Source organism: Aquila chrysaetos, chromosome 7, assembly GCF_900496995.4.
Source record: "Aquila chrysaetos chrysaetos chromosome 7, bAquChr1.4, whole genome shotgun sequence".
NCBI classification, from domain to species: domain Eukaryota; kingdom Metazoa; phylum Chordata; class Aves; order Accipitriformes; family Accipitridae; genus Aquila; species Aquila chrysaetos.
The window spans coordinates 39,278,331-39,303,341 of record NC_044010.1 but is presented as its reverse complement, the minus strand read 5'-3'; the positions used below and the strand labels follow the sequence as shown (position 1 = coordinate 39,303,341).

Genomic DNA, 25,011 nt, shown 5'->3' with positions numbered 1-25,011 from the left:
TACACATAAGTAACAGCTCAGGGACAAACAGCTTTCACAGTTTCGCAAAAATAAATCTCAGCCTGCCACTGAGTTAGTCAGAAAGTCCTGATGAGGTTGAAAGCTGTTTAAAAGCTGCCATCATGCAGTATTTAGCCATCCCACCTGTGTCAAGCGGGTAGATCTGCTATCCTACAAACCGCGTGCATGGGCAGGGGAATTGGTAATGACACCCATCACCCTGAAATAGCCACAAGACTTTAAGAAATGTTATGGCAAGACTTACTGTTTACACCTGAATAGCTGCACACAACTTATGTTGAAAGAAGAACATCGCTCACCTCTGTCATTCTTGCTTGGTAAGGGTCTGAGTCCAAACCAAACACGTGGTGTGACCTATGCTCCTCCCCAGCCAAGTGAAAGGAGTGTTTTGGGTAGGATGTCAGATACTTTTGGTCTGAAAGCAAACAACTCTTCCTCTGATTCACTCAGCACAACTTCATTAGTGACAAGGACTGAAAGTGAAAGTGACAGCCTCATCATTTGATTTGATTGCTTATTGTGTTAATTTGGTACGGAAGCACTTTGAAGCTATTAATCTATTGATTCGTTCTCACTTGAGAACATAATTTGATTACCGTATTTTTTGCATTTTTATTAGTTTTGTAAATAAACTAAGTAGCATGCTTGCTTCAATTTATGTTTGTTCTATTATTCATTTTGATAAATTCTATAGAAAAGGTCACTGAGCTGGTTAGGTTAGACAACACCAAAGGTCACCTGCCTAATGTGGCAAAGGCAAGCCTAGCCATGTGGATCTTCTTCCACTCCGTCCATATACAGCACATACAGCTGTACTCCATGTCCAGAGCACTACTCACTCCCCCGGTGTACCCTATTCATAAAGCACAACTGGCTACTCCAAATGCATCGCAGTCCTTTTTTCTGATTTATGAGCCACATTTTTTGCAGCTGCGTTAACCGACCTTTGCCAGTGTCTCTCTAAGCCTGTAACAGCCCCCAAATAAGCTATGGTTTTTGTAGGCGGAGCTCTTCTTTCCATTCACCCAGAGTAACTGCGCATACATACGCACACGCACATACAGCCATATAAACTAGGGCAACCTGAATTCATAAAAGCAGGCAAGCTGTTGGTGTTTTTGTCTGGTTTTAGCACTGCCGCACAGCTGAAGCAGGAAAAATTGACGCAGGCTGGCCATTTAACTTCCTGCTCTCCAAACACAAAGCGGTTTTCACCATTGCTGAGGTATTCATTTCCAATCTCTGATTCTAAAAGAATCTGACACCAGTTGTAAGGCAACACCTCTTGGTATAAATTTGCTTTTTACGAGTCTCAAAAGAGGAGACGCCATGTAAGCTATAGTGTTGAGTGCTGCTTCATAAACTAGCCTAAATTTAAGTTTCTTTATTTACAGCTAGGGCAGCAATGCATTTCAAAGCACTGGCTGGATTGTACCTAGGAAATGAAAGATGAAAAAATGTGACCTCTTTGTCTAATGAAAGTATAGCCACGTCTTCTTCCTCCCTCCTGTATAGGCCAACCTTCACCCTCCAGGCTTTGCAATATCATCGCTTTCAGTTTCGCCCAGGAGAATGAAACATACTTCTCTGTGGAGACTATCGGATTTTTTTGATCATAGACCCTGACAGGGAGTGATCAATTAGGCAAGCAGTTAAGTATAAAGCTGGAAATTAGCTGAGAAAACGATGGAGAAAGGTCCCCTCAAATATTTGTGCCTGAGCAGACAGATGATCCTGCTCAGCCAGGCTTGCATCCCTTTCCTTTGTTTTTCAGCAAACATTTGAATTGGCACTGTTTGTTTGCAGGGATATTTGGAGAAGGACCGTAGTTCATCAGTGCTTGTACACAGACAAAGGCACGCCGCAGGAATTGGTACCGGCCAGGTTTAACCCTCACCGTGCGGGCAGCGGGGTTTTTGGGAGAACGTGAGGAAGCACGGGGACACCAGGGAACAAAGCAGCCAACACTTCTAGCCCAGACCCACACGCCTGATGGCTGGCGGTGATGAGGAAGAGGAGGAATCCTTGAGACGTGATGAAGTCCTTGACCAGAGACAAGGTGTTTGTGGTCCCTCCCAGGAGCACAGAATGAAGCGTCTGAGCAGGAGCTCGGCAGAATGGTGCAGCTAAAGACAAGCTCCTTATGTGCACAGCCCCGCTCTAGCTCTGACCTTAAAGATAACTGAAAAGGTCTTGTTTGGGTGGAAGAGGGAGACACTGGTGACTATTTAGTATGTGGTTCAAAATCTGACTGTTCACTGAATGCAATGGACAGCTGCCAGCTTTGCTGTCCAGAGATAAGTGAGGAAAGAGAATCGGGCATCTTGGCAAGATTTCTGTTGGAGCTGAATTCAAACTGCAAACTAATACATCATTCACAAACTCTTCAATCCTTATTACCCTCTTTGCTATGTTGAATCAAGGTCCTCTGTCTTCTTGGAGTTCAGGTCTTCTTTTAACTGAGACATTTTCTCTAAAGAGCAACTCTCCAATTTAGGGGCAGGCAATAAATTAATAAAAAGATTGGTATAAATCATCACTCATGATTTCAAACAGCTCTGCAATCATTTAGGTCTGTAAAGCTTAGCTAATGTTTCTAATGTAATGTTCTCCCATGAGATTTAATTTACCTTGTACAAGCCATTTAGTAATCTGAGCGCAGATGTAGAACCAACTAATATCTATTAAACCAGTATGTCCAGATCCAATGGGGTGGATTTGTCCATCGCTAGATATTACGGCAACACTATACAGATGATTTTGGATAGATAGCCTCAGCTCTAAACTCCATTTAATTACCTATTGTCTTACTGTATTTGTTTTCCATTGAGCCATGTGCATCATGAGCTCTCACATGAGTTTTCTGGTTACAAACAACTAATTTACATTAAGTGGTTTTCTTAGTCATCTGCCTGTTATGTCATTATCTGGACATAGTGTCACACCAAGGACTGGCCCTTTTTCCATGGCTTTGGGCTGGCTAGTCATCACTCTGAGAGCTTGTGACTGATGTATAAGAAAGGATACCGCTGAGGTCACAAAAATCATAGTAGGATGTAGCCACAATTACCATATATTTAGTTATTTTAACTAAATTGCCCATGACATTCCCACCATACCTCCACATGTGTCCTTTGTGTGTGTTAGAAATGATATTACACCTTTGATACATTAATAGCAATTAGCAGTATTGTGGTTGGCAGTTATTTTAGGCAGTATTATCTCTTAGGTAAGCTCTTAGTTTTCTTCTCAGCAGTCGTCATGGTAGACCTGAATTCCTGTGATATCTCTCTTGGTCACGTGGTCCTTGACTATAAAACTGGTTAAAACTGGTTTCAGCCCAAAGTAACTTGCCATAAAAAAGCTCTTTCAGTCAAAAGCAATGGGAAAGCACCCACTGGTTAAAGAGAAGAATGTAAATGGAATTGAAAAGCAAAAGCTAAGAGGAGAGGGTATTCAGCTGAGACCTGACACCTTCTGTACCTGATTTGTGCTTTTCTTCGCCACCTTTCTCCACGCAGGAAAAAGTGATACACACTTCTTGCTGTATCACCCGCCTGGTACCCAGGGAGATTAAATTCTTCAATAAAAAAAATGAAATGCAAGGCTGTATACTTTCAGAACTAAGCCTCATTATTTAAATTCCAACTCCTCTCATCTTCAGGAAAAATAGCATGCAGTATTTCATCTACAGACTTCTTATTCCCGTGTTTTGAATTAATATTAACCATGAACAACTTTACTTCTGGAAGAAAAGAGTGAACACTAGTGTTGCAGAACCAGCTCCTGGATGTGTACAGGTTCCAGAAGAGATCATTAGCATTTCCCTTCTTTGTTTTACTGTGCCTAACTAGAGGAAACTCCCAAATGCTCCGATAAGCCTGGCAGTCTATGGCCCTAAACTTGCCTTGTCATCTAATTTCCAGATTTAATTTCTCTCTGCCCTCCCTCTACTGCACTTTAGAATAAAACAGGGCTAAATAACTTCTTTTTAATAAGTGTTGATCACAAAAGCCCTGGTCCCATCCTGCTTAGATTGTGTGAATAGCCTACTGCTAGACTGTTCTGAACTTGACCCTCATTCTGCATCCAAATTCAATGATACCACCATTCATCAGCTTGATTTTGGCAGTTATACATGCCCTCTGAAACACTATTTTTGGCAGGCTCTCAAAGCACGAAGTGACTTTCAGCATACAAATCTCACTGACTTGCTGCATAGTCTCCTTCACGATCCTTGATCAGCACGAGCTCAAGACCTCGGCTGACCAGCATAAAACCAAAAATAGTGCGTTTGACAATGCAAGTCTGAATAACAATTAATATGCAACCTCATTGATAACAGTTAGTATGTGCACCAGCTGCTCTGTGACGGCTTTTCTCAACCTCTCTTCAGGTGAGCTGGTCGGCAGGAAGAAGGTGCCCAAGAGGGACCTGCAGCTGGTCCCTAAATGAAGCAAATGTTGCCATAAGTCGACTTGTCCCTCGAAGAACTGTCTGGAGATGGTAAGTGCAAAGAGCAGGGCCCTGATTCAGGGCCTTTTTGGTTAGAGAAGAAGTAGGAATGGCTCTGCACGTTTTTGTAAGCTTTGGAAAATTTTAGAAGCATTTCTATTCTTTTTGACTGCCTATAGTTGAATGTTAGTTAGCCCTGGGCTACCAACGGGGAAATGGCAGCACAGAACAGGCCAGGGGCTCTCCCTGCCACTCAAATTTAATACTCGAGGACCCGTTCTCAGGCTTTTTCTAAGATCACTGGATCTCACCTCTTTAAGTTCTCAAAGCCTCTAGAGAAAAGCACAAGGTGCCCTGGGATCCTACGAGTGTCCCTGCAGCAGATCTTTGGAAAAGCAGCAAGAAGTATTTGATTGCTGCAGTGCTTTATATAATCCAGCAACTAAATATCCATATGCAAAGGCATCTAGCCCACCCGTAACTGAAGAAGTGTTGTGGGGACCTGCTCAAGTCCACTAAGGCATCATTGACACCACTGCACCCCAACCACCCTTCTTCAGAAACCCCTGCAGAAAAAAACCTGGAGGAGCTACCTGGACCCTGGCACCATCCTCCACTCCCTCGGAGGGAAACCTCGGGACCAGAAGTGATTCAGCAGAAGACGATGCAGCGCAGAATTGATTTGCTTGGCAGCGACCCCGCTGCAGGTCCACTAACGCTGCTGTACACCACCTCTTTCGCTGATAACGAGTGAAGCCAAACCCCTTGCCTCTCAAGGAAGGGAGATACTAAACATGATGCAGTTTAGCCTTGTTTTCTGAAGATAACATCCTAACCTAGCAAGTAGGAGTCATCCTTCATAACAGTAACTCACACCTCCATTCTTTCAGCCACACTAACCAGAGTCTTCATGTTTCTCACGGTCTGGGAGCTGAATCCATCCAGCCCTCGCCAGAGCAGGTCTTCGTGCCCCTTTAATGAAAGAAGAGACAAGCGCTCAGACTACAAGCCTGATTCTTCAGTCGGTTGTGCATATTTCATGCCACTAAATAACTGTAGTGAAATCTGTGTTGTAAGCCAGTAAAAGCTATTTTGTGCTGATGAGGGATCAGGCTCTGTAAAAGATATGCAGAAATTAAACAAGTAAAACAGAGCAAACAGCTCTGGCCTATCAAGGTAATTTATATCCCGTTAACCAGAAAAAAACAGGCACAAGAGACATCTGGAAGTGAAAATTAACTAAAACCAGATTAAAGACATAAACAAGAGAGAAATACACCCTCCAGATCTGTGTAGCTGAGCCTGATGGATATCACAAGCTAGATTGCTAGGGGTTTTTATTTTTAAGGGAACATGACAAATCAGGGAGGAAATTTTCCATTTAAAGCTGTAACTACTTGATTCAGAGATTTGTGGGAGCATAAAAGACAGAAGCACAGAGGAAAAAATCAGCTGCTAACAGCTCTAGATGTGTGCTTGGCCCAGAACTAATTGAAAAACAATAACCATTATTTGAGAATCATTTTTGTTGCCAAAATTCACAACTAATATTATTTACAATCTCCTGTATGACCACCTGCATATCTAACTGAATTAAAAAAATACATACTCATATATAGACACATAAATAGTCATGAACAACTATTTGAAAAAAATTAGTGTAGAATATGCATTTTAAAAATGCCAGTTAAGTAAGTAATTTCTCCCCCTGTTGGAATATCATCTTGCACTGAGGACATTTGCTTCTGGTAGTGAAGGAATTTCTGGGTTTGGTGCATTTCCTTTAAATGTGTGAGGCTGCACATGCTCCTAGCTGAAGAAAATCTGGCCACAGTTTTCACCTCATTGCTGACCTTGAAACCACTTTACTTATTCTCTTGCATATCTAGCTATGAAATCTTCATCCAAACCGCAGTGGGCTCTGCCATCTGTTTGATTCCCCTGCAGATATGGGCAGAGCAGTTTTATGATATTCTTTCATGTCTATAATAGAGAGTATTTTTATAAAGGTGACAAATGCTACTGCTTAAAAAAATGGAGGGATGTTAATTTATTTTTTATTTTCAATGTTGGCAAAAATATCTTCATGGAGTTTTATTTGCTCATATTACCCCCAAAACCCACCAAAGCAAACATCCGCTAAAACAATGGTAAGCTAAGCAAAGCAGAAAGGATCAGGTTTTGGTTTATATACCATTATATCTTATGCACCAACAGTACTGCTTGCCAAATTCAGAGTCCACAACATTTCTAAGCACAAAAGTAATTTTCAAATCCCAGGCTAGGTTTGCAGTGCTGACAGATTAAAATGCTCTCTTTCTTTACTTAGAAGTTGACCCAATTTGACAGAAAAATCTTCAGGAGAAAGTAAATGTAGAACCCTGTTTTATTTGATACTACTTTACCAACTACAGCAATGCTCTGAATGCTAGTGGTGTTATCCAGGTGCTAAAAAACGAATCCTGCATCAAAACATGTCCCTGAAAGTTGTACCTGGTTCTCTCATTCCTGCATGGAAATGGTGAAGTTCTTTCCCTATGGTACCACCCCCGTGGTGCACCCACCGTGCGTCTTTTTTGTCCTGCTCCTGCACAGGAATAATATCCTGTCAGTAATTCATAAGTATTATAGGGGCCCTTGCTGTGCTTCTGAAGTCACCAGAACCTAGTAATAAACCAGTATATAATTTAGTTTGGCTTCATGTGACTTGTGCAGTGCATGTGGCTCCTTCCCTTACGTACGTTGTGCAACTGCCACGTGACAACCTCCCCAAAGGTGGCCTGTGGGATAAAAGATCCTGGCCGTGTCTGTAGGCTGGGCTGGGACTCGGAAGGGACTGTAAAAATGCAAGGTGGGAGGAAAACAAAGCAAATTGCTTCCCTGAAATGGAAAAAGATAAGAGACTGAGAGACTTACTTCATTTTCTAAAGCCTGTAGGTTCTCAGGCACCAAAGTGATCAATAAGAGACTTGCTGCGTTCTTCTTCCCCACGGGGGACATTCACACGAGTGTCACTGGGATGCCTGCAGTGACTCCCAGGGACTGATGGCACACTTTGCATCCCTCATCCATGAAGCCAGCATGATGGCAGGAAGACATGGGATGTTCTGGTGCTGATCTGCAACTCTTGAGCACCAGGTCAGAAGCCCCAAGAGGAGATGGACAGCGTAGGGAGGTCTTCAGAGATCGTTTCCACAGTGCGTTGTATCGCTGGTGTTTACACGGCTCCTTTTTTATGTTTCCTTTTGCTGTATGACACTGAGTATTGAATATAAGTAGCTTTTACCTCATTAAAAATTCTTTCAAATGAGTCAATAAATGCTTTATCTCAGTTCCTAACATGGGTATATTTCTGTTGGTTGCCAGTTAAAAAAAACCCATTAACAAATACATACAATTCAGGACAAACATGGAAAAGAACCATACATTTCAAAGGCAATCAACTGTTACAAAACATTATCAGCGTCAGCTATAATGTTAAAAAAGGAAAGCCCTAGTTGATCCTGTGTTAATTAAAAATCTGCGTATCTACAGTCTAAGCCTGGTTCCAGCAGACCCAGCGTGAAGGGCCAGCAACGCAGGCAACCTTTGTGCCTTATGCGTCAGTGACAGCGGCACCGCGCCTCGCCTGCCGTGCTCCGTGCTGGGGACAGTGGGACAATGGCACACGTTCGGGACCCGATCTCCTTGCCCCGACGCTTGTTGCTGATACTGCTGTTGGTTTCACCCGCAGAGCGGGCTGAGCAGGCAGCTAACACAGCAAGGGCCCAGGAGATACTCTAAGGCAAGGACGAAAGGGGGTGACGATGCCCAAAAGCGAAAGGGGGAAGATGCCTGTAAGCAGTAGCCACCGTGGGGGCAGGTTATCAGAAAGCGAAGTGGAAGAGTCACCCCCTCGGAGCTGCACGGAGGGGAGGTAGCCTTGCGTTATCCACCAGTGCCCCATAAGGAGGAAGCGGGGGGCATGAAGCAAGATGTCGGGGTGCCTTTCCTGTGCACCTCCTTGCCCTTCTGCTCTCAACTCCTTTTGCCTTCAGCTCGTCCTTTTGCTCCTGCTGCTTGAGCATATGGTGCTTTGTTTCCAGTGCCAGGGAGACTTTGCGAACGAGCTGCGTACGCTTCTTGCATCCCTTGATCTGAGCCCATCTAGGGTGGGTGGCCAGCTTGGAGCACAGGCACGGGCATGGGCACGGCTGCAACGTAGCTGCAGGGTAGCTCAGGCGGAGAGCATGAGTAGAGTGCCCAGCTTAAAAGAACCTCCCGAGAGAAGGGCAGCCTTTCCCACTGAGGCTTCTCACAGCGTTTTCTCAGACACCTCTTTCATTCAAGATGTGACGCCTGCACCCGTTATCTAGGCTGGCCGTGAGCCCAAGCAGTCCAGACCCTAGGAAGGGTAGGAGGGTGTGCTAGGGGCCTGACAGACAGCGCTTGTTACGGCTGGTAAGACTGACACAGACTGAGTCCCCGACTGTTTGCTGCTCCTCCGTTTGGAGGAACGGAGCTCCTCACACAATGGCTTAGGAAATTGTCATATGGTTGTGGAGGAAACAAGGCTGCTCACTGACGGAACCTGAGAAGGATAAGCAAAGGGCATCTCCAGGAAACAGTGCTGAGATTGCTCTTCCAGAAGTAAGGGACTTGGGTGCAAAGCAAAAAATCCTCTTCAAGGGAAGAAGAATTGCTCTCGTCCACCTCTCTCAGCTCATCCAAGAAACAAGCAGTGTCTGGGTGAGCAGTTCGCATCCGTTCCATTCCCCAGCATCACAGGGAAGGAGCCTGCTCCAGAAACAACAGCTGGGCCTCCAAGCCGGAGCTGTATCTTTTGCCTGCTCATGTAACAGATACCTGTATGCAATATGCAACAGGCTGTCTTTAAAAATCAAGACCTCTGCCTTGACTGGCACTGAGGTGGGCACAAGATATGCTCTAAGTATCAGTCTTGTTTCTTTGGTTGGTTTAAGATTTATTGTCATTATACTTTATCTGTAATTAATTGTTTTTTTAATGTTATTGCTTTATACAGCTTAATTCTATTTGCCAAAACACGCTGACTATTAAATTGTTGTAATTTTTTCTCTTTTTATCACTAGTACGCTGTGGTGGATTGACCCTGGCTGGACGCCAGGTGCCCACCAATGCCACTCTCAACTGAACAGGGGAGAGAAAATATAACAAAAAGCTTGTGGGTCAAGATAAGGACAGGGAGAGATCACTCACCAGTTACCATCACGGGTAAAACAGACTCGACTTGGGGAAAATTAATTTCATTTATTACCAAGCAAATCAGAGTAGGATAATGAGAAATAAAACCAAATCTTAAAACACCTTCCCGCCACCCCTCCCTTCTTCCCAGGCTGAAGTTCACTCCTGATTTTCTCTACCTCCTCCCCACAAGCAGCACAGGGGGACGGGGAATGGGGGTTGGGGTCAGTTCATCACACGTCTGTGCTGCTCCTTCCTCCTCAGGGGCAGGACTCCCCACACTCTTTCCCTGCTCTGGTGTGGGGTCCCTACCACGGGAGACAGTCCTCCATGAACTTCTCCAACGTGGGTTCTTCCCACGGGCTGCAGTCCTTCAGGCACAGACTGCTCCAGCATGGGTCCCCCGCGGGGTCACAAGTCCTGCCAGCAAACCTGCTCCAGCGTGGGCTCCTCTCTCCACAGGGCCATGGGTCCTGCCAGGAGCCTGCTCCAGTGCGGCCTCCCCACGGGGTCACAGCCTCCTTCGGGCATCCCCCTCCTCCGGCGTGGGGTCCTCGCCGGGCTGCAGGTGGAGATCTGCTCCACTGTGGACCTCCCTGGGCTGCAGGGGGACAGCCTGCCTCACCAGGGTCTTCCCCACGGGCTGCAGGGGAATCTCTGCTCCGGCGCCTGGAGCACCTCCTCCTCCTCCTCCTTCTTCACTGACCTGGGGGTCTGCAGGGCTGTTTCTCTTACGTATTCTCACTCCTCTCTTCTGGCTGCAATTGCGCAGTTTGTTTGGGTTTTTCCCCCCTCTTCTTAAATATGTTATCCCAGGGGGGCTACCACCATCACTGATGAGCTCGGCCTTGGCCAGCAGCGGGTTCGTCTTGGAGCCAGCTGGCGTTGGCTCTGTCGGACAGAGGGGAAGCTTCTGGCAGCTTCTCGCAGAAGCCACCCATGTAGCCCCCGGCTGCTAGCAAAACCTTGGCACGCAAACCCAATACATACGCTGTTGTAAAATAAATGGCTACTTTAAAAATCAATCCTCTTGTTTTCTGAAGGCCTGAAGAGGAGTCATTGTTTAGAGGAGGAGAAGGAAACCTAGGCACCAAGTCAAGAGAAAACACATTGGCTCAAAATTCATGCAGTGTACCTCAAAATTCCTTTCACTGTGTGCATGCTCTCATTTTGCCACCTTGAGCATGGCTATTTATTGAAGAGGTCTTGGGCTGACCGTAGCCTCTGTGACTCTCTTCGCACTGTCCCCTGTCCTCCTCTGTACTGTATAAAGTACGGATTCTTCTGGGTCACCCAGGGTATCTTCTTTCATTCTCCCACCGGGAATCAGGTCCTGCCAGTTGTACCCTGAACTTAACAACAGAATTAGCAAGTCCCTGACGTGACCCTCTTACTGTGGTCCTTCGCCTCGTCCTACGCTGTTGTGTCACAATAATGTAGTATCACTTTCCATTGCAGTGGAAGTTCCACATCCTAACCTCCCTTGGCAGCATCCATGTTGTCCATCGTTCATCAGCTGTCTCACACCTGAGGTTTCCCAATCCTTCTATCCATAAGCTGAAGACATTCAGGAGTCCCTGAAAATACTGCACAATAAACAGACGGTTACATGTCAGTCAGGAGTCTGCATCTGTCACATAAGTGGATAGCTGTACCTGCATAACAGAAAAGCTGGAATTTGCTTGCTTGCCCCTACTTCTTATGTGAACACTTACAAACCTGCGATGACAAGAGGTAACTTCTCCAGTGTTGGAGCATAGGCCAGGATCCCCAGTTCTGCCTGCAGTTGCTTCACAGCAGACTTAGGAGAAATCTAGTGAAAACAAATCACAGCACAGTCAAGAAAGGAAAAGGAGGAAAATGGAAACAGATTTGAATGCTGTGGTGTTCAAATTTTAAGGTGCAGCTCCACCACGCTTCTTGAGAGAAGCTAAATAACAGAAAATCATGGACAAGGGGGGCCTCACAGTTGCTTCTTAAGCCCTTACATTGATCTTTCCAGAAGAAGAAATGATCTAATTCTTCCCAAGGTAATTGTAAATTACCTACTGACCTTAAGAAAATGTCCAGGTATTCCAGGGACACCAGGACAGAATCTGGCGCTGGTATTCAGAACTACAAAGAAAGAAAACAATTAAAAAAAGAGAAACCACAGAGTGTGACAAACCAATCTGAGTGACTTGGCAAATGTGCAGGGCTAATTGTCACTTTATTGCTAAAGATGAAGATTATAAAATTGTATGGCTCCATTTTTCTTGCTGTGTGTCAAAACTCGTATCATCTGGAGATGTAATAATGCTTCTCCTGAAATAGTATAGATATGCTCTTTGTGTATTTTTCTGCTTTCTGACTTCTTATCTTTTCCAAGTCCTCCACCCCTTCTCTGTAAATGCTGGTGATCTTAATTTATCCTGTTATGGTAGTTATACTTAGTCACAAATGTATTTCTGTTCCACTCCCTTCAGAGAGGACACTTTGCACAGCTTTAGAGTAATCAGAAAAGTCATCACAAGCCATCAGAAGTGCCTGCCTACAAAACAGCTAGAAATTGCCCTTTTAAACCAAAGCATCTGCTGAGAAATACAAAAAGTTATGAAAAGCATATTCGTATCAACATTACTGATAAAAGCCAGATGTTACACGCCTGCTCTGAAGGGAAATGGGATAAAGGACATCCCTCCACCACATACTCCCTCCTGCGCCCACACAGTTGGCTGGATTTTGGGACAAAGGTGCTCAAGCTTTGGAAGTAAAGGTGCAAAACCCCAAGAATTTGATTGTCCCTGTAGCAAGGAACAATCCAGAGCCAAAGGAAGATCACAGCATGGCAGAGCCCTTGCTTTATCATCTAATGATTATTATAAAAAAGCACTAAAAGAAACATGACAACTGGATATATCTAGTTGCCATCTGGCTTCCAGGAGGACGAGAATGTAACCTTTACCTCAGTTTTGTTAACCTCTGTACCATTTTTGATCTTGTAACTGGTTAGTTTGTGTTGTTAGAGGTATAGAGTTCACTCCTTTTACCACTTTTTCTCTCCTAAAACTACTTCTTTTGATTATTATTCCCTTGACATCTCTTTTTGGCCTAACATAAGCCAAAAGCCTCAATTTACTGAGCTTAATTCATAAAGCATGATGTGCATTCCTATAAAGCATCCTAAGACTTTCTTAAAAGGTCTAAGCAAGCTTCTTAGTATTACTACTTCTTCCTCTGTAAATATGTACTGCTTGCTCATCAGTTTGAGGTGGCATTATGTTCTCAATTATGATCTCAATGCAGATCCATCCCACAAGCCCTTTTTCCTGAACCGGTGCTGAATACGTGTTTCATCCTAAGTCATACTTGTTGATCAACTACTAAAGCTGATGTCTGTGCTTGTTCCCTTATGTCTGTGCTGCAGGAGACTGGATGTTCTTCATCGGTTGTTGTACATGGGCATACCTTAGCTGACATCATCAATGCTACGTGTGCCTCCTTACAGGGTCTCTTCTGACAAATCATTCTCTGAGATTGGCTGTGTACCCGCCATGGCTTCCCTGGGGACATATAAAGCCTGAGGCTTCCTTAGAAAATACATTTTGGGTCTTGGGCCTGACAGCTTGGTCCCATTGATGCACCTGCCAAAAGTGTGCAGCTACCAGCCATGTAAAGAAATGGTTGCCACGCAAGAACTCTGCTTTCTTAGAACCAAATTACCATGTGGAGGTGTTGGTGGGGCCTGTACGGAGCCGCCTGAACTCACCCGAGACACATGAGCGCAGCAAAATTATCAGACTATTATTCTTCCCTCTGCTTTCTGCCTTTTACTCTGCAATGGACTGACGCAGGCTGTAGGTCCTGCCAGCTGAGGACAGCCACTGGCAGGCAACACAGAGAGGGAAGGAACAAGAGAAGGAGGAAAAAACCCTCAAACCTCTTCTCTCCAGGGAGGCTGAAGTGAGTGTGGGTTATAACCCTGAATGCCAAATAAAGGACAGCAGAGGTTGCAGCCTTTACCTTCAACAGCACCCCAGGGAATCCGGGGAAGGCCAGAGTGGGCGTGAAGAGAAGAAAGCACCATATTTCATTACACCTGCTATAATTGCAGAAGGTTGTGAGGCCTTACCACACTTCATACAATGGCTGTTTACATCTTTCTACCACTTTCCCCAGAAAGTTTCTATTTAACCATCAAATAACCAATGCCAGCTTCAGGAAAGGATGGAAGTCCTCATTTTCACTTTCTACAACACAATGCTCTCCTGTCGTGGGATGAAGGAGCTCCTTCCAGACTGATGCTCTGCAGACAGACTTATTAAGAAAGAGGATATTCCCCATGCATTATGAAAAAAAAAGGAGCTCCCAGGCACCGATTGTGAGAAGAATCCCCCGCAAACTGCTAGTGTTTTAAAGAAATATTTTGCAAATGACACAGCTAGGCAAAAATGTCCTGTTTTGAATAACTACAAGAATGTTCTCTCTGCGGGGAGATGTGAAGAGCATTATGTTCCCAACTTTGCAAACATGGATTACAGAACTGAAAACGTATTTTGCTTTAGAAAGACTTGATTTGATTTTGTGCAAGAAATACTTGAAAATCTGCACTCCCAAATCCACAAAAATATGATAAAATAATTTTAAAAGGTAAACATGCTTCCAATGCACACTTGAAGGCTAGCGATTTTTTAGTAATTGCATTTAAGCCTAAGATGTTTGATGGCTTGGTGGTCTTGTCATATTTTAATGGTATTTGCTGTAACCAGGCAGATTTATGTCCAGCTCCGTTCAGACTTTCTCATTTTTAATCCAAAATTTGCATCTACATCCAATAAAGTATATGCTGCTTGACTTTATGTCAAAAAGCAACTCAGCATTCCTCCAGAGACAGTCTCGGCAGGACACTGTAGGTTTGAGTGGTGATAACATGGAGTCTCGGTTTCTCAGCTCTCAGGACATCATCCCTCTAGGGACTGACATTCGTGGAGGAAGGAACCATATCTCCTGATGTGGACTTCTCTTCTTGCACCTCTGTTTTCTCTCTGGTTCTCTGGTGCAAGTTCTCTGGTGCAAAACCCTCTGAGTTTTAACAACATTGTAAAGGGAGGGTCTGTAGGCCTTTATGGAGTTTAAATCCCCAACACATCCTTGTGAGAAGACTCAGGGGCTGTATCTCAAATTAGGCACTACAAGATGGAGTGACCTAAAATCACGTGCTATGGGCAAAAAATGTGAGTCTCTGTCAAAATCAGCATCTACCAAAATAGCCACACATGCTTTCTGTTGGCTGGATATTTAAATTCTGGTTGATATTATATTTTGTTTCACACTTTCTTAAAAACACCTGAAGTGGGGGGGGAAGTATAACCATAGATACTGAAATAAATGGTTACTGTCCCCTGGCCAGTGACAGCAGCATTTATCTTTTCTACAGCCCATGTGTGAGGGGCAGGAAGAGAAGTGTCTCCTGCTCTTGCTTAGCTATTTTCTGTCAAAAATCTTACTGTAATTTTTGTACAGTGAATATTTATAACTGTTGTTAGTGTCAATATAATTTTTTGCAGTTACTGCACTTATTTACATTTTAATGGCCAAGTCAATAAAGATTTATGGACCTGTCATCTGAATTTTCCATGGAAGTGGTGAATGCTTCAAAAAAACAGTATCTCCTGCCGAATACTCCCGCTCCAATCATCCTTTAAATGCCTTCATTGTTTCGGGAAACAGTAGGCTATCCATTAAAATAACCAACCCTTAAAGTCATAAGTCAAACACAGCAAAAGCTTGTGGCAGCCTTCACGGCAAAACTGCGTATTACAAAAGCACTTGCTTGGGGACCATTTTTTCTCTCTCTGTTTTTAAACACTGTCCCTTGAATGGTGAAGTCTGTTTTATCACTTTGTTATGTCTCAGCTGCACAAACTGCATTGTTTTTGTAGCTTGAGGAGATAGGCTGCTTAGCACTGACCTTGTTTCGACTTTAATGCAGTAAAAGGTATAGTTTGGAGCACTGCTTTGGGGGGCTGTGCACGCACACCGCTTAGGAGGGCCATGCTGTGCATACCCTCCTCCAAAACGTGAGCTACGGAAAGGGAAGCCTGAAAGCATTCCCTCCGCACCTGCGCGCGGGCTTCGTGCAGCAGTTCAGGCTACCAAGGTACATGTGCACACTCATTCCGGCCATGCTTTTCTTGAAGGCAGCCACACCACAAGCCCCTTTTATCCCCCCCACCCAGGGGAGGCTGGCGGGACCCACACCTCTGCTCTGCTGCCAGGGCTCTGCAGGATCAGCTCCCTTTCCGTTCTCAGACTAACACGGTTATTTCTCTGCTGTCCATCCCTTGCTGGATTTCCCGGTGGGCTGGTAGCTGCGGTGATGTTAACGAGAAGCAGTCTCTCTCCGGAGCTCTCTTCTCTCTCCAGGGTGTGTTGCCCAGCAGAGATGAGCCAGGTCTGTTCCAGCTGAAGGTTGGGGTCTGAAAGGCATACAGAAGTACGAGGTTTCTGGTCAGTTTAGGCTGGGGGGTTCAATGTCGGGGTTAGTTTTAGGATAGAGTTCAGACTCAAGGCTGAGGTGAAGACAAGGTTAGGGATCTGGCTCCAGCAGCTTCCCAGCTCCACGGCCTGCTCTTGTAAGGTAAAATTCACAAATCCTAGTGTCTCAGCCCAATCATGTGCACCAGAGCGGCCAAAGAGAGACAATTTGGGGTGCAGAGATGGAGGAGCCCTGGCCCCTCAGACGGCTTTGGTGCAGAGCTCTTGCTCTTAGCTATAGCCTGGCTCACCGGCGTTACACGGCGGTCAGCAAACCTGCGGTACTCGCCCTTGCTGTGGGCTCCAGATCCTCACAGCCCGAACGCCAACACAGATTTTCACCGTGACGCTGACAGACATTTTCTCCCCGTGTGGGCAATCCCCTGCCCAGCTCCGGCGTTCCAGCCCCGTCAGGCCAAGTAATGCCTGTGACCGTCTACCACAGGAAAAGGGGGGCAGCCGGGGAGGGGCGGGGGGGGGGGTGTGTGTGTCTGTGTGTGTGTGTGTGTGTATGACGATCTCAAAAATCTCAAGCTCTTCCCCACACACCCCGAGACAGACGAACTTCCAGCCAGTTCCGCGGGGCTGACAGGAGCCCGCCGTTACCACCGCGCCGCCCTCTCCCGCCCCGCTCCCCTCAGCGGCGCCCCGCGGGCAGCGCTCCCTGGCGGCGGGGCGGGCGGGCGGCGCGGTGAGTGAGCGGGGCCGAGGCCGAGGCCGCGGCCGAGGCGAGCGGCGCGGCGGGGCGAGCCCGGCGCTGAGCTCACCTCCCCCCGCCTCCCCTCCCTCCTCCCCTCCCTCCATCCCTCCTCCTCCTCCCCCTCCTCCTCCTCCTCCTCCCGCGCCCAGCCTGCAGCCGGGATCTCAGTATTATGGCATCGAGGAGAATGGAGACCAAACCCGTGATAACGTGTCTGAAAACCCTCCTCATCATCTACTCCTTCGTCTTCTGGGTGAGTGCGGCGCGGCGCGGCGCGGCTCGGACACCCACCCATCCACGGGCAGGGGCCCGGCACCCCCCCCCCCCCCCCCCCCACACCCCACTCGCGGTGGCCGTGGACCCCCACCTGCCCGGGGCGGTCGGCGGAGCGGGTGGCGGCCGCCGGTGAGGGCTCCGCAGCGCGGCCCCGACCGGGATGTCACCGATGTGCCGTGAGGGGACGCAGCATACGCACACGTATATATGAAATAATTTTTTTTTTTTTTTTTTTTTTAACGAAATACCCCCGTGCTCCCGCGGGGCAAAGTTGCAGGGGTCTCTCCCCCCGCCTGCCGCCGTGGCCGCCTCCGTTATCCACGCCGACCCCCCGGTACCCCGGTACCCCGGTAGCCGGGCGGGCTCTCACCTGGGCGCAGCGGGTGCTGACCCCCCACCGCCTGCCCGTCTATCGGCCGCGCTGCGTTTCGTAACCCGGCTCCGGCTCCCGTAAACCATTTTTTATGACCCAGATACATTAATGGAGTTGCGATGATTGACTGACGGGGGAGCCGGGTTTTTGAGGCGACCCCGGAGGCTGGAGGTTTTCGCATCGTGCTGGCCTGTTACTCAGCAGATTGCTGGCATGAGCAGCGCATTGTGGCGGCGATCTGCAGATTAAAGACCTTTTAATGGTACATGGTGACAACGTAGGAGAACGGCCCCACTGTGTGCTGTTAGAGACCGTAATCTGCACATCATTGATACAATACGCTGAAGCGAATTTGTCACTCCCTAGCAAGGGAAGCTGGCGGTGTCTTATCGTTTTAATAGCTTTATGCTGCGAGAAGTGCCCGTGAAACGGAGTAGCTCAAATTTTCATCATTCTGCTTAAAAAAAGATTTGCTTATTCATGGCAGCCTTTTACATCTTTATAGTGAATGCACGACTTTAACCGTTTCAACTTTATAGGCTTTTTTTTTTTTTAAAAGAAGCATGACCAAAAGTCATTTTGCTAATCCATGCTTACAGCAGTACCTCCGCGTTATTGACACCCCCCCCTTCAGCATTTAACGTACCCCCCTTCTTTTTTAACAATTTTGGTGGTAACTGCAGCAGATGTGTCTGTCTGATGACTGAAATGGATAGGAAGCCGGAATCATCTGTTGTTTTTTTGTTGGCAAGTAGATCCTTCGCGCTAGTCTCAAGGAGGTAGGTTGCTAAGTTTATACACTTACCACAATTTCAAGATTCATCCTTTCCAGTGCTCTGTTCTCAACGGATCTATACGAAACCCCTCTTCTTCCTGCGATTAATAAGCAACTGCAGGAGCTCTGGTGAATTCATGGTTTCTCTTCAAATTGCGTCTTTTTTAAAAGTCACTGCTGTACCTGCTGTAGCCTGAATAAACAGAGGACTTAAATCGGCGTGCCCATCAAGCTAGCACATTTGATGAACGCTAATCTCATTTAAAAAGAGTGAATTGTACATTAAGCCAAGCAGCTGGCTAAGGGCATTTGCGCTGTAGGCTGTCGTGATGCCAGGCCAGGTTGACAGCTGGGACCTCGCAGTGTAAATAACACAGCTGAGCTCTGGTTTGGGCTACAGCAATGCGTCTGTGCTGGTGGGATGCTCTAGTGCAAATTCTTTTCCTCGGAACTGTGCCTGTCAGGCTCCCGTGTGTCCCAGTCTTCTCCAAAGGCATGGCCCAGTAATGTGGCTCTTCCAGTTACTTAACACCCAACAGCCGTTAGGGTGTTTGTCTGTTTGTCCTCCTCCTTGAGCCTGGAAAAGGAGGAAGAAAATAAGCAGTTGGAGGCAGAATCCTGCAACCTTGAGCAAAAGAGAATGAATTTCTTTTCCATCGCGCTTGCTGTTGCATCTGGTTTCCCAAGGCACCAACCTAGGGAAACCTAGGCAGATCTCAATGGGAGAAGACAGCAAAGGGCTTGGTAAAGGTCCAGAGTAGTTAACGACAGACGCCGAGTCTTCGTCAGTTGTTCTTCCTTTTAGCACAGAAGAACAAAAACTAACTCAGATTTTTGGCCCCTTTCTGGGCTTTGAATCAACCCACGGAGTATAAATTGGAGCGAGGCTGCACCTATTGCCATTAGTAGAGCAGAAACATGGTGTGCTTTGGCCGTACCCTCATTTTCTTTTTACAGGCAAGTCTGAGAGCTGAGGGATGCGTGGAGTTGTCTCAACATCCCTCCGTTATTTTCTGGGGTGCTCTTAGTACTCTCACAAGCTGCTTGCTCCAGAGTCAGCGTAACTCAAATTCGGTTCCTGTGAATTCTCAGAGCTGAAAATATGGGAAGGATTCAACAGGAGGAGCTATTTTAAAAATTCATTTTTTGGACTTAACTGAGTACCAGAAGGAAAACATGCCAGTGCCACAAATGGCTGGTTTGCAGAATTTTATTCTGACGGCTTACCCACGTTTTTTTGGGAGGTTGTAAGCTAATTTCTGAAGGCGAGAGCCCTGCGTTGCTTAGCTGCAGTTTGTACGGGTTTTTTCTAGCTGTGGGGATGGAGTTGCAGTATAACACAGGGAGGAAAGTGGTTCTGTGACAGGGAGGTGTGTGGTGGAAACCCTGTGGGTGTCTGGCCAGGTGGTTATGGATTGTGATGTAGGGGGACAGGGAAAGAAGATGCTTCTTTGAATCCAGTGAGCGGTTTTGAAACATCCAGAAGGACTTCTCTGTGTTTACGTTGTTTGTAAAAGAAGAAAATCTTATGTACGCAGAACGTTCCTATCATGAATGATTATTTGTCAGGCTTAAATATGAATTGCATTTGTACAGGCTGAGATGCATGTAGATGAAGGCTTTTAAGTGTAAGCATTAAATGAGGCTCCACTGACTACATGGGAGCTGCAGGGCGGTAATGAAGAGACATGGTTCATTCAAATTTCATACTGTGTAGCTTGTTCCTTTCCAAATAGGTTTTATTTAATGGTATTTGTTATTTTGATAGCTTCCTCTCCTCCCCCTCACCATACTTCCCAACTTCTTTCCGTAAATGTATCAACATGGTAAAAAAATTCCATAAACAGAGATAACAAGCTTTTTATGTGCTCATATGTATTGTTATTCATAGTACACATTAAATGCCTAGGGTTACCGCTTTTGGTCCTTAAGGGACATAGTAATAAAAATTCAACAGCCATTTTTTTCCTAATCAGAATTTTGTACTGAATGCATCTGCTTTGGAACTAGTAGATTAAAAAAAGGCAATAAAAGCACTGCTTGGCTGTTAGCTATTTTTATTTTTTTCCTTTTGGGTATCATAAATTGCTTGCGTAGAAATCCGAGATATAACCTGTCTTGTTTTTAAGGGAAGATGAATTTTACATTACAATTCAAAGCGAATTTTTTATAGGGGAATGAAACCTTTAAGCACCCCTCAGTACCTTATATTTATCTAGTTCTTAAGTGATCTTATGTCTTAAAATGTATGTATACTTAATATTTCATTGTAGGCTTTGAAATCTATTTTGTTATCAAATGAACGGCCTGCCTCAATATGTTTTGGGAGGGAGCTTTAAGGGTGCATGCCCTGGTCCTTAAAGTTATAGGGCTGCAGAAAATGGGTTTCATCTTCCATGCAAAGCTTGTCGTTGCCCCAAACAGGCACCGTAGCAAAGCGGTTAGCTTCTGATTTTTAGGCCCTGTGAGACACTTGGCACTCAAATGAGTGCTTTGTGCATGCTGTCCTGCTGGTATGGGGCTTTCTTGCTGTTAATTAATGTAACAAAAGCGCATAAGTAGAGCTTCCATTCAGATATTTTTCCAAGGTGGGTCACTGATCTGAAAGGCATCTTCTGACCAAGATCGATGTTTTGGATACTAAATTAAGTTCTTAGAACTTGGCTTGCCTTTTGCTGTGTGATAAAATCAGAACTAAGGTACCTATTTGCAGTAGTAGTAGTTTAGCGTTCCAAGTTTTTATCGCTTGGAAAACGGACCTGTGCATCCTGGTACGAGCCCTTGGAGGTTAGCAGGTGGCAGGAGAGCCGTGGACTGGAGTGTGGTGGGACAGGTAAGTGTCGCTTGGCTGCGAGGCCACAGCCGGCGCTGTGATTTTAAAACAGCTTGAAATTGCACGTTTCCATATCATTAATCTTCTTTTAGCCAGTTCCTCTGGTGGCCGCGGGTCAGAAGATGGCCCCTTGAAGGATGATGGGCTCGGGTCCCCTCTGGGGGTGGGCAGCTCCTGGTCCTCTCGCCATGGCAGAGGTGGCTTTCGCCCACCGTTTCGGGACCTCACAAAGCCGGTTTCTGGGAAATGCCTGGGACAAAGGGCAAGCGCGATGACCTGCTCTGTAACACAAATTTATGGCTGAACTGCTGAGCCATCTTCAAATGCAGCCGTTTGAGCCGTGCGTTATAATATGGGATTAAATTTGCGTGTCCCTTTGAGTTACTAGTGGCATTCATCATCTTTGCTACAAATGTCCAGCTGGGTTGCTGAAATTGCTGTTTTTCACCCCAGAACTTTTTTCCAGTGCTTATGCATTGTTTTCTGCATGTGTCTGGTCTGTTTAAAATCTCTTACTTACCATGCTTATGTTTTTTCTTTTAAATTTTGTTAATATCTATTAGAGGACAGTTTTAAAGGAAATATTTTGAGAAATGTTTTAGCTTTCCTACGTGGCTTAGACTGCTCTATCTTTTGATGGTTCCATTGACTACAAAGTCATCATTGCTGTACTTTTAGAAAGAAATTTTATTATTCGTACGTAATTATCTGAAATCCAGAAAAATTACACCCTCAAAAATGCACAGTATCCCTGTCATGATGGATTTGAAGTGCTCCGTTGTTTAGGCACAAACCTCACGCAGTTGCCTCCTTAAGTCAGTTGTTTCCCATTCTGTTCTCATAATGACATACATGAAAGATTAAAGATAATGGTGTTTTCTTGTGAGCATAGCCCAAGGTGAATTCTGTTGGCTAAATAAATAACTGAATTAAAAAAAAAAAAAAAAAAAAGGCAGCTAGATGGTGTTTAAAAACATAGCTCCAGAGCCAGCTTCCTAAATTCCCTCTTGGGGTACTTCCCCGACTTGGCTTACTTTTGTGGGTATTTTGGTGGGCTTTTTTTGGTTTTATCACAGCTGTGGTATAAAGCCCCCTTAATGACAGTGCTAACGGAGGAGAGCCGTGCCAGCATGACAGCTCGGGTAGGTGTGAGTAAACAGAGAAGACAAAGCCGTGAGTTCCACTTGCGCGCTGTAGCAAGTGCTGGGTCTGTTCTCGCAGGTGTGCTGGGAGGAGGTGGGGGGCCAGCTCCTGCCTGTCCCCCGGCGTCACCCGTGGGTGGGACGGCACGGGGGGAAAGCTGCCGTATGGCGTCGGTTGTGCCTTCAGACATCGCGAGGATCTCACGCTGTTCTTCTCCTTGGCAGGGAATTGGTTTTACGAGTGCAGTTGTCTTGCGTGTTTTGGAGCAGAGGGGTTGGCAAGTCGGTGTGGTTTTTGCATTGCTGATGCCCATTCACGTTCCGAAAATTGTGTGTGTGGTACAAATTAGCATTGTAGACCTCATTTAAGGGAGTAATTGACTTTGCTGTTGGTTAAATGCTCCTTCTTTTCTTGCTGTTTGTGTAGCCATGCGTATGTGTTGACGAGGTACCTGCTACACCTTGACCTTGTAGTTTGTATCTGGACACTTCTCTAGTTTGGGGGTGGTAACTTTTTCACATTAACAGGTCAGATTGGGCTGGTGAAGAGGGATCGTGGGTGACTTGAAGTGTTTCAGTTATATTTGGGAAGACGTAGGATGCATTCATGAACGAGCAGCAGAAGTCCTTGCTCTTCCACAGGTGATGGGGTAGGGCTGTGGTGGAGTACTGCTGTACGTGTAGTAAACACTTCGGCTGTTTAGCATTCACTCCTGCTCTAAGCAACCTGTTTTGTGGCCTCAACAGTATAAATACAAATTCCAGGGAGGGGTGCTGGGGAGGCCTTGTTAACACTTTTCTGTCAAAAAGGCAGTAGAGTCCTTTTTCTTGGATGCTGGTTCATACCAGCCTTGCTCGTCAAGGAAATGGAGGCAATTATTGTAGGTAAACCAAGGGAATCTAAAAGGGATCCAAGAATCAGATTTTATCTCTGATTATGTGTCTATTTATCAATTCCCTGTGCTGTCAGGGAGGGAAATTAGATTACCTGGTACCGTTAGTTGTCTTCATCTCTGGATTTTTATCATTGTTTCTTCGGTTGTTACAACTCTCCTACAGATTTATGTGCCAATGAGTTAACAGATGAATATCTAGAAAGGCTCTTTGTGCATTTAAGCTTGCAGAAACATCTCCTTCAATCTTTCACATGCTTTTTAAGTCCTATGATACTTGTTACAGAGATGCTAGCTTTACTGTAGTACCGAGTCTGCTCTGCATCCACTAAATTTGCGGGTGAAAATCCTGTTGACCTCAGTGTCTTGCAAACCTAGGTGACTGAATCTTTAGAATAAAATGCAAGATGCCAGAGGTGACTATAGGGAGCAGATGACAGTTACTGTAAGGCCATTTTCATTTGCATAATGTTATTTCTTTAGGCTCATCACTATTAATTAGCATTTAATCATCTCTCAGAGAATAGGTCCTTCACATCAGTAGAGCAAGCCTCTTCCCATCTTAGCTCTCTTTCACCGTGGTGGGCAGATGGCTTATATGTTCTGTCTTTATAACAGTTCTGGGTTATGAGAGGGAAGCATTTAAATTTCTCATGTACTAAAGGGACTCTGAAGTGTGGCACGCTCGTGTCTTACTGGATTATTGTTATTTCATAGCTGAGCTGGTTCTTTGAGCTCTGGGAGTAGGCCACAGGATTTTTAGGAGCTGTAATAAAAGAATGGAAGTGATGCTGTTAATATTAATTTTGCTGTAATTTCCATGCAGTGTTTTGCAAGATGTTTTCCAGATGTTCTTTTTTCCTCTGTATGGTTCTGGCGATAGTGCTAAAATCCTTAAAAGAAGCAAGCAGCCTCCCTTCCCTCTCCGTTTCTTGCTTTCCCCATCTCCCTGAATTGCCGTGCTGAGTTCAGCTGGTGGCTGGTCACTGTGCGGTGCCTGCGGTGATCCCCTCCCGGAGACCAGGCTGGATGCACCAAAAGGCAGGAGGACTCTGCAGAATCCGGGCTGGGCAGAAGGCTGAAATTGTGTCTTGTCACCGTTTCTTTCTGGGAGCTAATTGCTGTGAGCTTTGAGAAAAGGTTGGGTTTGGTTTGGGCTGCATGTGGATTTGGATGGATCAGGTTGAAATGTTCTTTTTCTTTATTCAAGCAGGTTTTTTTAAGAGTTTATTTGCTACGAGAATGTGATGCTGTGAATAATGAGGTGATGGACTTAATCTGCAAAAGTCTGTGGATCTTGGAAGCAGACCTAAGGAAAAGGTTGGCATGCTTATGTGGTGCAGCATGGAAGGAGAAGAAGAGAGGAGAGGGTGAAACCCTGTAAACTTCATAGGAAGAGGAGCACTTCCATTTCCCTAAAACTGGGAAGTGAAGGAAGCCCCTGCTGTATGACCCTTATAACCACTCAGTGCCTTAATGCCTTTGAACAGAAATGAGCAGTTCAGACCTGCTGATTCCACAGGATTGTAGTTATCGGTGAAGCTAACAAGTACTTCAGGGTCTTGTTCCTGACCAGATTACAGGTACTGCTTTAGAGAATATGGTACATGGGAACAGAAAATTGTGCTGAACGCCACCAGCAAAGTATGTTTACAACTCACCCCTAGCACACGAGAAATTATTCTGATTGCAAGGACCTAAGTACATTCCTTGCAACTGAAGTTTCAGCTAGACCGTGCTGATTTAATCCTTTGGTGAGTTTTAAAAACATTTAGCATTTGGATGGAAATCATTTTGGGGAATGCTAAAAAAAATGAAGTTTTCA

General features: G+C 45.6%; 2 protein-coding genes across 10 annotated transcripts in view; one reads left to right on the top strand and one right to left on the bottom strand.

Moving 5' to 3' along the window:
- The window catches only part of LOC115343664, a 34,116-nt gene extending 16,056 nt beyond the window's left edge, over positions 1-18,060 (bottom strand). For 5 of the 9 annotated variants that reach the window (XR_003924229.2, XR_003924230.2, XM_030019906.2 and 2 more), the window contains exons 1-4: positions 17,541-18,060; positions 11,732-11,793; positions 11,157-11,264; positions 5,353-5,448 (exon numbers count right to left, since the gene is read on the bottom strand). Coding sequence is in view for 7 of the 9 variants with exons in the window: in XM_030019906.2 (XP_029875766.1) it covers positions 5,353-5,448; positions 11,157-11,264; positions 11,732-11,793; positions 17,541-17,724 (450 nt within the window). In the remaining 2 variants the exon portion in view is untranslated. Of the gene's footprint in view, positions 1-5,352; positions 5,449-11,156; positions 11,265-11,397; positions 11,492-11,731; positions 11,794-17,540 lie in introns of all 9 variants that reach the window. The other 4 variants (XM_030019911.2, XM_030019910.2, XM_030019909.2 and 1 more) reach the window with 2 other exon arrangements.
- TSPAN7 (tetraspanin 7) overlaps positions 16,969-25,011 on the top strand; it is a 98,688-nt gene continuing 90,645 nt past the window's right edge. The window contains exon 1 of the mRNA XM_030019913.2: positions 16,969-17,147. Coding sequence (XP_029875773.1) covers positions 17,067-17,147 — 81 coding nt within the window. The 5' untranslated portion in view covers positions 16,969-17,066. The remainder of the gene's footprint in view (positions 17,148-25,011) is intronic.